The sequence below is a fragment of the Nematolebias whitei genome, chromosome 18 (genome assembly GCF_014905685.2).
Source record: "Nematolebias whitei isolate Nwh7 chromosome 18, NemWhi1, whole genome shotgun sequence".
Lineage (NCBI taxonomy): Eukaryota > Metazoa > Chordata > Actinopteri > Cyprinodontiformes > Rivulidae > Nematolebias > Nematolebias whitei.
The window spans coordinates 39,157,836-39,170,176 of record NC_056515.1 but is presented as its reverse complement, the minus strand read 5'-3'; the positions used below and the strand labels follow the sequence as shown (position 1 = coordinate 39,170,176).

Here is a 12,341-nt window from a genome sequence, read left to right as displayed (position 1 = left end):
GATGGTTAAATCCATGTTTCGATGGGTAAATCAAGTTTAGATGGTTGAATCAAGTTTAGATGGTTAAATCCATGTTTCGATGGGTAAATCAAGTTTCGATGGGTAAGTCCACTGCAATAATATTAATGATCAAATTAAACTTCGGTAAATCCAGTAAATCAGTAGTTAAATCCAGGAACCTTTTATTATCCACCTGAAAAGGGTCTCGCTCTTCTATCAACTTTATTGCAGCCCAAACCGCAGCGTGCCCCCCCCCCCCACACAAATTTTACACCAAAACAACCGGCTCGGCACCGTGATGTGAGCTATTACGATTATTGGCTTTTCGAGTTACCGTGGCGACGTAATGTGCAAACAAAGACGCCATTTTTCTCATTGAAAAACACCGACAGGACTCTTCAGCCTCTAACAGCCACAGTGAGGTCACATGACCTCGAGGGAAGAGGTCTCAAACAAAAACCAGTATGTAATCGATCACACTCTTCCTACCACCACATCTTTTAAGATACACAATATACGTATTATGTATCAAAACGTTGCCATATTTGTCATCTGCATTTTAAAAAGGTCGCCACGTGGCAGTCCCCGTCAAAGACCTGGAGAGCCAACACTTCCTGTCTGGTCAAGAAGGCCCACCAGTGTTCCTCAGGAAGCTGCTGAGAGCTGGACGTGGGAGCTCTGTCTTGAGGAGCTCCTATGGCTGCGTGGTGCAGATGTTCCCTGCAGCTGCATCACCGTGTGGCACGGCAGCTGCACTGATGCTGACAGGATGGCTCTGCAGACGGAGGCTGAGGGGAGCAGCCTTCCCTCCAGCTCAGACCTCTGCACTGCACGATGCAGGTGGAGGGCGCTCCGCATCATGAAGGACTCCACTCATCCTGCACGCAGTCTGTTCCAGCCCCTCCCCTCAAGCAGTCAGCTGAGGAGCATTCAGAGCAACCACCAGGCTCAAACAGTTTCTTCCCTGCAGCTGCCAGACTGCTGAACTCGAGCTGCACTTAATTCAGCTTCATCTTACTGTTTTTTTTATTTTATTTGTATGTATTTAATTGTTAATTGTTAGGCTTTTTGATCTGGGACCTGAGTCCGAATTTCGTACCATAAACATGCAAATGTGAGCTGGTACGATAATAAAAAAAATCCTTGAATCCTTGGAAGTTTCTCCAGGAACTTTAGTTATTATATTATATTATATTATATTATATTATATTATATTATATTATTAACAGATCACGTCTCCACAGAAAGTCCAGACGGATCCTTCGGTTCTGCTTATCCAACAACTGTTGAAACTATAAACACTTGGGTTTTCTTACATTTTACGTAACAGAACAGAAGTAATTATTTGTCCCTGAGGGCCGGAGGCTGCGGTTTATTTTCATGAACCACGTGGATTCACATTAAAGGACAAAGCCGTACGTGAAAACTGCAGGTAACCATGACAACGGTGCACACGCTTCACGCTGAAGCACCGATTAATTCGGTGAAAAACAGTTTCATACGCGACATATGTGCTCGACTCAAACGGCGACATTCTGACGTCGGTCGCCGCGTGCACCGGGCCGGTTCTGATCGGGAAGAACCGGACGGCGTGATGAAACCAAAGATCCGGTAAAATCTTTGGCTCATCGACGGAGACGCGATAAAAAAGGTGGGGAACCTCGAACAAAATGACGTTTGAAGTGATTTTAACTACTTTTTTTTATCGCCCTGTTTTTTGTCTTTAATAATTCTGCTTCCTGTCCCCCCCCCCCTCGGCGCCGGCACCTCTTCACAGATTTCGACACGCTTGTAGAATTATCCCTCCTCCCTCCCGTGTCTGCCACCGAGGTCAGAGTCTGGGTTTTCGACCCGTGACTCCAGCTCTGCCTGCAACTCTACACCGGCCCGGTACCGCCGCTTCGCCACGGCGACCAGATAAACGTAACACTCATGTACTTCACGTGTCGATACGTGAGACCGAGACGTTGTTAGAGGCCTGAGACTGAGCTGAACCAGGACAGATCCAGATAAAAACCTGTCCCAGTTGAAGGAATGCACATCACCCGCCGCCTTTCATGCAACGGTTTTTAACTGAAGTTATCTTACGCACCATCTTACACTCAGAATACGTGTTGGGAGTGACTCTCAGCTACTACCACGCCAAACTTTAGCCCGATGTCTGTAAATCTGAGTTATAACCTTTCTCTTGTTATGGATAATATTGATTAGCCGTGGGGGCCATCTTAGATTTGTAAATGCCTTGCAGATGTTCATCCAATGATGACTTTATATCAGTTTTATTAAAATCCATCTAGTGGTTCATGATATTTTGCTAACAGACAAACAGGATAGAGTCTGAAGCATGATGCAAAAGTTTTAAACAAAAGCACAAAAAGTGAAAAGCACTTGGAGTACGTGTTGCAAATGTCTCCAAACCAAATTTTAGCTCAATAACTGTAAATGAGCTAAATTAACATTAGCAGCAGTCGTACTGGAATTAGCAGAACTAGCATTAGCGTTAGTAGCATTAGCCTTAGTATTAGTAGCATTAGTATTACCATAGTAGTAGTAGAAGTATACTGAAGCAGGTTTCAAAAAGAACTTTAAAAAAAATTATACTAGAAATAGTTTTATATTTTGCTATGAAATCAAACTAACTATAAAAAATGCATTTAAAAGTTTTAAGTAGCAAAAAGCTACAAAAATGTTACGCAAAACATAAAAGTTGCAAAAATCTAGTTCAACGCTATAAAACTAAAAATCTTGATAAAAGCTGAATATAGCAATGGACTACCCAAACTTAGCAAAATAATAGATTAACTAAAATTATCATTATTAGAATTAGCAGTAACAACATTAACATTATTACAATTAGCATTAATAAAACTAGCATTAGCAGAATTAGTCCTCCAAGTACTAACATTAGTAGAATTAGCATTAGAGAAAGCAGGATTAGCATTAGCATTAAAAGCAGTAGTTGTTTTACTGGAAGCAATTTGAAGCATATTCCAAGAAAACAAAGTTTGGTATTTTGCTAACAGACAAACAAGGTTGACTCCGACGCTTAAAGCTAAAGCAAAGATCTTGTGCAAGTAAGACTTGGAGCAGTTGTTACGGTGACTCTCAGCTACTACCACACCAAACTGTCGCTCAATATCTGTAAAACTGACCAAGGCACAGACATTTTTGTATTTTTATTTTTTTAGATGAGCTGGCTCTGGTGGCCATCTAGAACCAGCCCGACTCCAAAGGTTAAAGATTTGGACGTGTCAAATTAGTGATTGTTGCCTGAAAGTTTCATTAAAATTCATCCAGTGGTGCATATGAGAATTTGTTAAAAGACAGACGTGCTAACATTAGCCTTCGGCTGTTGGCAACAGATTATAGAAACAGCTGGATCAGATGTTTTCCTGAGTTTCTGCCTCATTCTGAGACGTTAACGGAGGACAACAGAGGAACTTGTTATGAATGCAGATCTGCACCGACTGTTCGGGGCTCAGGGGGTTTAGGGGGCGACTCTCACAGAGGTAGATTCAGTCTCTCGACTGTCTCTGCTGAAAATTGGATTTTTATCCCCTGAGATTAGGATCCGCACCCCCTCCCGCCTCTGGACCCGCTCCGCTCCACCGAGGCTCTGTTAGAAAAACACCAGGCCAGGAGCTTCTCGTCATCTCGGTGACTTTTGACCTGCCGGGACCAGCCGCAAAGACGATCCCACACCGGTTCAGGTTTCCCCCAGGTGTCTGTCAGACAGGCCCCTCCCCCTACAGGTATTAGCCAGCCCTCTTTATCTAATGCCTGGATCAAGTCTGCACAGAGGACGACAAAGGACCGTCTGTCTTCAGTGAGGCGAGCGGACACGAGTCCTCTGCAGGAACCCTCGGGCCGTGTCGTACGAGCGCCACTTCACTCAGAATCAATGTCCACGCAGTCAGAACAGCTGTCAGCGTGCAATCTGACACCGGTACCAGCACACAAGTCCACAGTACTGTCGCACAAAAACAGCAGATTTCAAGAATCTAAATTAGTTGATTACATTTTTGACTGTGTCCAAAGTTTTTTTGTAGGATCAGCAGAAGATTTCATGAACCGCTGGACGGATTTAAAAGAAATGCATCAGACGCATTTCCTCAGCTGACTAACTTTGGGAGTTGACCCAAATGAAGATGGCCGCCACAGCCAACTGACCTTGGAAAACACAAAAATGGATACAAGACAGTCAATCTTACAATTTTTTTTAGCTAAAATGTGGTGTGGTAGTAGCTGAAGATTATAATAACTATGTTCTTTGAAAGCTAGCAGATCATGAAAAACACGCAAGGCAGCAGGTGAGTTTTTAGAAATGTTACTTAATGTTACACTAAAGACAAGTTTGTTTTATTCAGTGACCAACAAATGGATACTAAAGTTCAACCCTCTGAAGGTCTCATGGAGAAATCTAACAAGGTCGAGTAAGGTCCTCTGGATGGATTCTTCTTTGTTGAAGCATTTCATCTTTAATCCAAAGGACTTCTTCAGTCTGAGGAGCTGCAACAAACTCAGTCTTATAAACAGCACCTTCTCATGGTGGATCAACCAGTTTGTTGTTGACATCCAGAACTAGCTGTTCACATGATAAAGGAAGACCATCAGCCTAATGACTGATCGTTAGTGCCGGGGGCTGAGTGATACTAGCAGTAACAGTGTTGTAAGAGGGGGACAGTTGGACTCGGAGGCTCCGCCCCTGATGGATGAGTTTTCTTCACAAAGATGGCCTCCTTCACTCCTCTCTCAAACCATCGTTCCTCTCTGTCCAGGATGTGAACATCTTCATCCCTGAACGAATGACCTCTGGCCTGGAGATGAGCGTAGACCGCAGAGTCCTGGCCTGATGAGGTCGCTCACGTATACATCTGGAGCCACACGCATGCTGAACAATCGTCTGCTTCACAGCTCATTTTGACTGACACCAGTTGGTATGACCAGTACGGCACCGTTGGTAAATGGACCGGAGCAGCAGCAGCGCGATGGTCAACCAGTTCAGTAAAAATGAAACAAACTGGCACGGTGAACAAATAGAAAACTTTCGGTTCAACACCAACTGACTCGTGCACGATTGAAAGAAGGCGCCATTGTTGGCTACCAAATGTGGAGGGTCTGCTTGGCTAGATGGTCTTCCCAAAAATTACACCCCCCCCCACCCAAAAAAAAATGCACACAGTGTTTCCCCTACATTACTTGCCGTGGCAGGGCGCTCGTGTCTTCTGTGATTTTTGACGGTGGGGGGGACAACGGTGACCGAGACATGTCAGTGTTCCGTGTTGTTTGTACCAACAGTTTGGCGCTACGCTAGCTTAGCGCTACGCCAGTGCCGGCAGTTGTCGACAGGGCGGGGGGGGGGGGGGGTGTTGGTTCGGTTCTGTTGACAGGGCGGGGCGCCCTGCTTGTATAACGGCAGGGAAACACTGGCACATAAATAATCTGTTGACTTTTATAAAGCTTAGTGCGCTGTGTCATCGTATGTTCCCACACTGAGAGAAACTAGTTCTCTGAATTTAACCCAGCACACCTGAGACACACCCAGGTGGAGAGTGGGCAGGTATGTAAGCACCCGGGGAGCAATTAGGGATCAAGTGTCTTTCTCAAGACGACATGTGGACATGGCGGGGAGTTGAACCCACGATTTTCTGGCCCCAAGTCGCCTGCCCTACCTCTACACTACAGAGGTCCCTCACTAAAAACTTAATTGTCGAGGTTCTCTTTTCAAACTTAAACCCTTTAAGTAGTAACATTTAAAAACAAGTCATTAAGTTTTGATATGTTTAGTTTGGACAGAGAAAGCTCCAAGAGTCGGACCTTATAACGTGCAATAAATGGTTTTTTTTTGTGGATAAAAATGAAGAAAGAAGCATTTTAAGGCAGTTATGTAAGGTGGTGTATCCCCCCCGAGGAACCGTTATCGTCATAAACGTAAAGAACCTTGTGAGGGTTCATCAGATGAGTTTTAGTCGATTCTACAGATCTCCACCAGCGCAGGATGGAGGTGAACACACGGATACAACCGTGCTCGTTATGTCTTAGTTCTGGTGCCAGAATCCCTCGGACTCTTCCTCTCTTTATTACGGCTCTCTGGTGATACCCTTGAAGTTGCTGCCTGACCTCAGGTGTCAGCAGAATATCTGAAATCTACCACTGTGTCTTATTTAGTCCGTCGCTTCTCCCCCCGCGGGGCGCCGACCTCACTTATGAAAACACGACTCCCCCGGCTGCTTGTTTTGCCGAGTCTTCTCACGAGGAGGAGAAAGCTGAGCTCAGCCGGTCGGCAACAAAAGACGCTTCGGGCTGAGGCCTCGCCGCTTGACGCGTCTTACACCGTCTGGTTCAGGTTTTGGTCTGACCCTCGTTGCAGGGACGAGGAAAATCACTGCACCAACACGACGGAGACCAACGTCCTGATAGGAACGCTTGGATCGGGATAAAAACTGCTGCAGTGGATCGGAATGAAAGTCAAGATGGACGGTTTAGATTGAACTGGACTGAACTGGTCTGTGTGTAAACTGAAATCAATTGGAATTTAGACTGAAAAGGTTCAACCCAATAAGAGTTTACATAAATAAAGACTGAACAGAACTTTATGTAAATGGACTAAATTCAGAGGCTGATTGTGCTCAAAACTTAAATTATATTGAATTGGAATGAATTGAACTAAATTTGATTGCATGTCATTTATTTATGATAGAACAATTTAAATAAAGGAGGATTGGATTGGACTGAAGTGGACTTTTTGTACAGTAAACTGAAGGACAATGAATCAAATTAGGTCTGAATTGGATTTGAGAACTGAAATGAACCGGACTAAACTGGTAATTAAATTTAGCTGAATAAATCTGAAATAAGCTGATTTTGACCTGAGAGAACTGAAATAAACTGAACTGAACGAAAAGTTTAAAATTAAATCCAATTGAACAAGTTATTTTTTTATGAAATGAATTCAATAGAAATATATTGAATTGGATTCGATTGTGATATAAATAAAGATAAGTTTATACATCCATTATTAAAGACCTTTAAACCAACTATGTTAAATAAATTTAGGTTATAATTGGTAAAAAATAAAATAATTTAAATTAAATGGACTGATTGGACTTTATGTAATTTAATAAGAATTTAAATATAATTGTATTTTGTATTGATTGAACTGGTCTTTGTGTAAATGCAAATTATTTAATCGGATCAGATTAATGAATAAATTAAATTGGACTGAATTGGACCCGTTTACTTTTTGCCTGACATGTTTGTTGTTAAATGTCACAATGTGAATAAAGTTAATTGAAATAAATTGAGCTGATGTACGAGTTTCAGGACGGACTCGACTCGTCTAAGGGCGCTCTACGGAACAAGCCGGTGGTTTCTACCCAGAGTTCGACCAATTCAAGTTAAATTTTACCAGCTTTGGTTGAATCGGACCCGTGGAGCTCTGAGCGTACTCACAGATGTAGTAATACTCTCTGCCGGGGCGGAACTCGAAGCCCAAAGAGAACGGCGTGAAGAGCTGGAACTTCTCGGAGAACTTCAGCGGTCCGTTCGGCGACAGGGGCCGGTTGCACTCCCAGCGCTTGAAGCCCTTGGCGGTGTGGTCGCACGAGCTGTAGCCGTCGTAGTTCACCATGTAGAGGACGTAGCGCTCGGCCCGGTCGTCGGACACCGGGCTGGCGTAGTGCGGACAGTACACATCGAGGTAGTCGTTGATGCAGACGTCGATGTGGTAATCTCCCCGGTAAAATCTGGAGGGAACAAGAGAACGGGCCACTTTTAATCGGAGAAAATTGGAAAAATGGTTGTCTTGTTTTAGCGGTGGTTACAAACTCCTCACAGACTGGGTGGTGGTGGGAATGTGGGTCACCATTGTGGGTCCAAATGGCCCCCAAGGCTTTAGTATAAAGGCCTTGTGGGTCATTCTGACCCAAGGGCAGCAGCAGGGTTACCGAGTACAGCATACGGCACGTTATTCGCCCACTGACGTACTATGCAGCAATCTATAGCAATGGCCCAAAACTTGTTTAACCTTTGACCTTGACTTGTGACCTTGACCTTGAAGCTGGGGTGGTGCAAAGATTGCGTGACATGCTGCGTAGTGGTGGAACAAATGTGTATCAAGTTTCATAAAATTATCTTGAGCGGATCAGAAGTTTTGGGCGGGACAAGAGAAAGTTTACATACAGTCACACTGCATCATTAAGTTTGTAAACAAACAAACAAACAAACAAAGAAAGCTAAAACAACAAAATAAAAGTATTTTTCTGACATCATCAGAACCTCAGGATCACACCTGCCACTCAACCCCCCAGAGTCCAACTGAACCCCCTCCATCTCGACACGAAGCCTTAATGATAGCTTTTATCGGCGGTGGCGCTCGGCACTGATGCGCTGAAACGACGAGGCTAACCCTTCGGCTAGCGTGCGAGCCTTCAGCAGCTTTAAGAGGATCCCTTCGTAGGAGGAGGTTTTCATTAACGTAATCTGACAGTTTGGAGTAAGAACCCCCCGTGGAAACGGAGAAAACAAGACACTGGTTCTCCGTCTGGTGTTTACCGTAAACCAGGCGGGCGGGAGAGGGCGATTGATCCTGACGCCGACCGGCGCAGTGTAAGGTTGTGTTTGAGCAGTTTTTAACCGAGCCGGATCAGACCCGGACCACGTCCCTGCAGCTGCTAATGGCCGGCGGTTCAGTATCGCTGACATTCTGTGGATGTCTTCAATACTCCACCTCTGTTCATTGACACGTCGAGCTGCCAGGGGACGCCGGAGGCAGACTGATGATCCGATACCAGTGAGCCGGGGGGGCTCGGCTCGTCACAGATTAATGATCTGCTGCTGCGTGACGAGAAACTACAAATCAGCTGATCCGAGGCCAGGCGACGCTGCTCGTGAAGCAGGAGGCGTGTGGTCGCCTCACGGCCTGCTGGGGGGGCTTTTCACAGATTGTAAATGTTCTGCAGGATTAGAGGAACTTCCTGCTGGGTCTGCGTGGACCACAAAAGAACCACGATCATCTGTTCCCCATTTGGAAACCAGTTACAACCGTTGGGATGAACTGTGCCTCCAACGACACGAGTTCGTAGCTCCGAAGCCTCTGAAGGCCGTTTGATGGAGCAACCAACAAAAAGTCACACGGGTTCATTCATTTTTAATACACTCGTCGAGCATTTCAGACGTATATTAAGCAAAGGGATCCCCGAGAGTCAATATGACATTATACGAAGGGATTTCCCAGCAGAGAAAATTGTCTATTTGAAAAAAGAAAGGATTATTTCTGAACTGCTATAAAACTTTAAGTTAGAAGTAGATTATTCTCTACTTTAGTTACCAGGACTGCTGGATGTGTCTCTATGGACTAATGTTGACGCAAAAATAAATATTTTTTACAATTTTTTGCACAAAAAGCTTCGATTGTTTAAATTTATTTTGCCAACAAGGGTCATGTATTTTTCTCTCCCTTCAAAATAAAAGTTGAAACCAGTGTGTTTGTACTGTAAGTAAAATATCTCAAAACTTTTAAAGCAATCATTGGATGTCTAAATAATTAGCAGCTCATCGACGCCAGTAAAAACAAAAGAACTTTACAGATTCTGGGCTAGGACTTGGTGTGGTAGTAGCTGAGAGTCATCTTCAACACACACCTTGAGCGCCAACGTTCATCTTACAAAACGTCTTTACAAGACTTGACCAGAACTCCATTTCTCAGCACAATTCTAGTACTTTCATTTGGAAAAGAGGCATTTTTTAAGAGTTTTGTTTAAATTTTGAAGAAAACACATCCAGGTCAGGAGCTTGTTTTATCTTTATAAGTTTGATTTAATCCTTAATTTGAGCACAATGGATAAAACACAAGTTTAGACGTAAACATTTAAAAGAGACTCGCGCTCCGTTTGTTTGGATGAACCCAAAACGTCTGGAGAGTTCATTTCTCCGCAGGATGTCATTATTTCCATCAATATGAGCCTTTAAAGTTTGACTCAAACGCTCGTGCTGGAAAACAAAAAGATTTATTTACAATTCTGCAACTTCCAGGGATTTTCCTGCAGTTCGTCTTGGAAACGTCTCAGTAATCTGTCAGGAAATAAAGATCTGATGGAGTTACGGGGCGAGAGTCGGAGGAGGAACTCGCAGGAAATCAAATAAAACCGACGATGGAAACTTTTGCCTGTCGCTCATTCTCCGCTTCAGGTCAGACTGGAACACAGACGACGGAAGGAGCTGAAGGAAAGGAAACAAGTGGAGGAGGCAGGACGAGGACCTCAGCTTCATGATCTTCATGATCAAGAACCGGATTTGAGCTCCGGTTCTTGATTTATTGATCCGTGACCCTCCTTCAGCCAATCAGGCTGATTAAAGCTCCGCACAGGTCGAGGTCGTTTTATTTAGCTCATTAGGACAGAAAACACTGAGCTGAAACCTCCTGCTGCTCAGGACAGCAGTGAGAGGAAAACATCAGCCGAAGCCTGACTCACCAACAGCAGTGTTCAGAAAACCAGATTAATTAATCTAATCTGGAACTGTTGCTTTCTCCCCTCTGGAGGAAACGTTTTCTGAGAAACTACAGAATGAAGCTGAGAGCTGAAGGACTCTGAAGGAAAAACAGAGGCTGAAAATCAAGAAAAAACTAGCTTATAGCTAAAATTAGCAAAACACTAACTAAAAGCTAATCGTAGCCAAACTGAAGCGGAAAGTTAAAATGAACAAAACAGTGTTTAAAGCTAAGAATTTTTTTTAGCTACAAGCTAAAACCAAGAAAAATATAGTTAACGGCCAAGACAAACAAAACTTTAGCTAAAAGCTAATTGTAGCCAAATTGAAGCCACAAAATAAAAATGAACAAAACAGTGTGTAAAGCTAAGCAAAAAAATGTAGCTAAACAAATAAAACCAGAAAAGCATTAGCTAAAGGCTAAGACAAATAAAACTGTAGCTAAAAGAAAATAATAAGTACCAAAAAGGTAACAGTAGCAAAACTGGAAAAAGAAAACGACTAAAGGCTAAAACCAGAAGAAAATAAATAAACTAATAAAAACTGTGGTTAAAGCCAGGATCAAGACAAGTTGTTGCTACAAGCTAAGAGTAGGGAAAGCTACTAGCTAATTTGTTGCAGAATGAATTGTAAAAAGTAAAACAAGTGGTACTGAATATCCTGATGCATGCTCAATAATTCAGTGGTACTGAAGTTAAGATACCAGCTAAAAGCTAATTATAGCAAAATCATAGCTAAAAGTTAAATGTAGAAAATTATGAAAGGTAAAACTAGCAAAACCGGGAAAAAGCTAAAGACCAAAAAATAAATAACAAAAAACTGTGGCTAAACGCCAAGACCAAGTGAAAAGTACCTAAAAGCCAAAATTAGCGTAACAGTAGCTAGACGCTAAAAATGAAGAAATTACACTAAAGATGTTAATAAGCACAAATATTTGAAGTGTTTTCTATTAATTTCATGATATAAAAATAAAACAAAATTAATGTTTTAAAAGTAGATCATAGCTGAAATGTCCTCAAAGAGCTGAAGGTTTTGATGCATAAACAGTTTAAAGTAGCTGAAGTTGAGACCAAGAAGTGAAGTGAAATATAACTCAACAAAAAAACGTAGATTTATTCTAATAATATTTCTCATTATTATTTTTATAATGCCAACCTGTCAGAGTTCACTTGGACCCTTTTGGATCAGTCCGGTTCTGATACTGAGCGGTTCTGTTGTGTTCTGGTTACGGCCCTCCCTGCTGACATTTGTATTGATCTGTTGTGGCTGCAGAGGAGGATGAGGTCCAGACGGGCCTTTCAATCAGATTTTAGCTTGAACGCAGCGGAGAAGTGAAATGTTAAACGACGTCAGTCGTGTTTCCTGCTGCTTGAGGCCGAGTTTCTTTTAATTTGGGTTTATTAAATTGTTACAGACGCACAGTGTCGAAGTCAGAGATGCAGGAAGTTCAGGGTTTATGGTTCTGACGTGTCGACCTCTAACTACAAACCTCTCACACAGACCATTAAGTAAAGACCTCACACACACAGACCATTAACTACAGACCTCACACACACAGACCACTAAATACAGACCTCACACACACAGACCACTAAATACAGACCTCACACACACATAAACCATTAACTAAAGACCTCACACACACAGACCACTAAATACAGACCTCACACACACAGACCACTAAATACAGACCTCACACACACAGACCACTAAACACAGACCTCACACACACAGACCACTAAATACAGACCTCACACACACAGACCACTAAATACAGACCTCACACACACACAGACCATTAACTACAGACCTCACACACATACCACTAAATACAGACCTCACACACAGACCTC

At 43.0% G+C, this 12,341-nt stretch overlaps 1 protein-coding gene across 1 annotated transcript in view; it reads right to left on the bottom strand.

Annotated features, from left to right (window-relative positions):
* LOC119424955 (ephrin-A5b-like) overlaps positions 1 to 12,341 on the bottom strand; it is a 93,873-nt gene that overhangs the window by 11,348 nt on the left and 70,184 nt on the right. Inside the window, exon 2 of the mRNA XM_037692476.1 lies at positions 7,453 to 7,745. Within this exon, the coding sequence (XP_037548404.1) occupies positions 7,453 to 7,745 (293 nt within the window). The remainder of the gene's footprint in view (positions 1 to 7,452; positions 7,746 to 12,341) is intronic.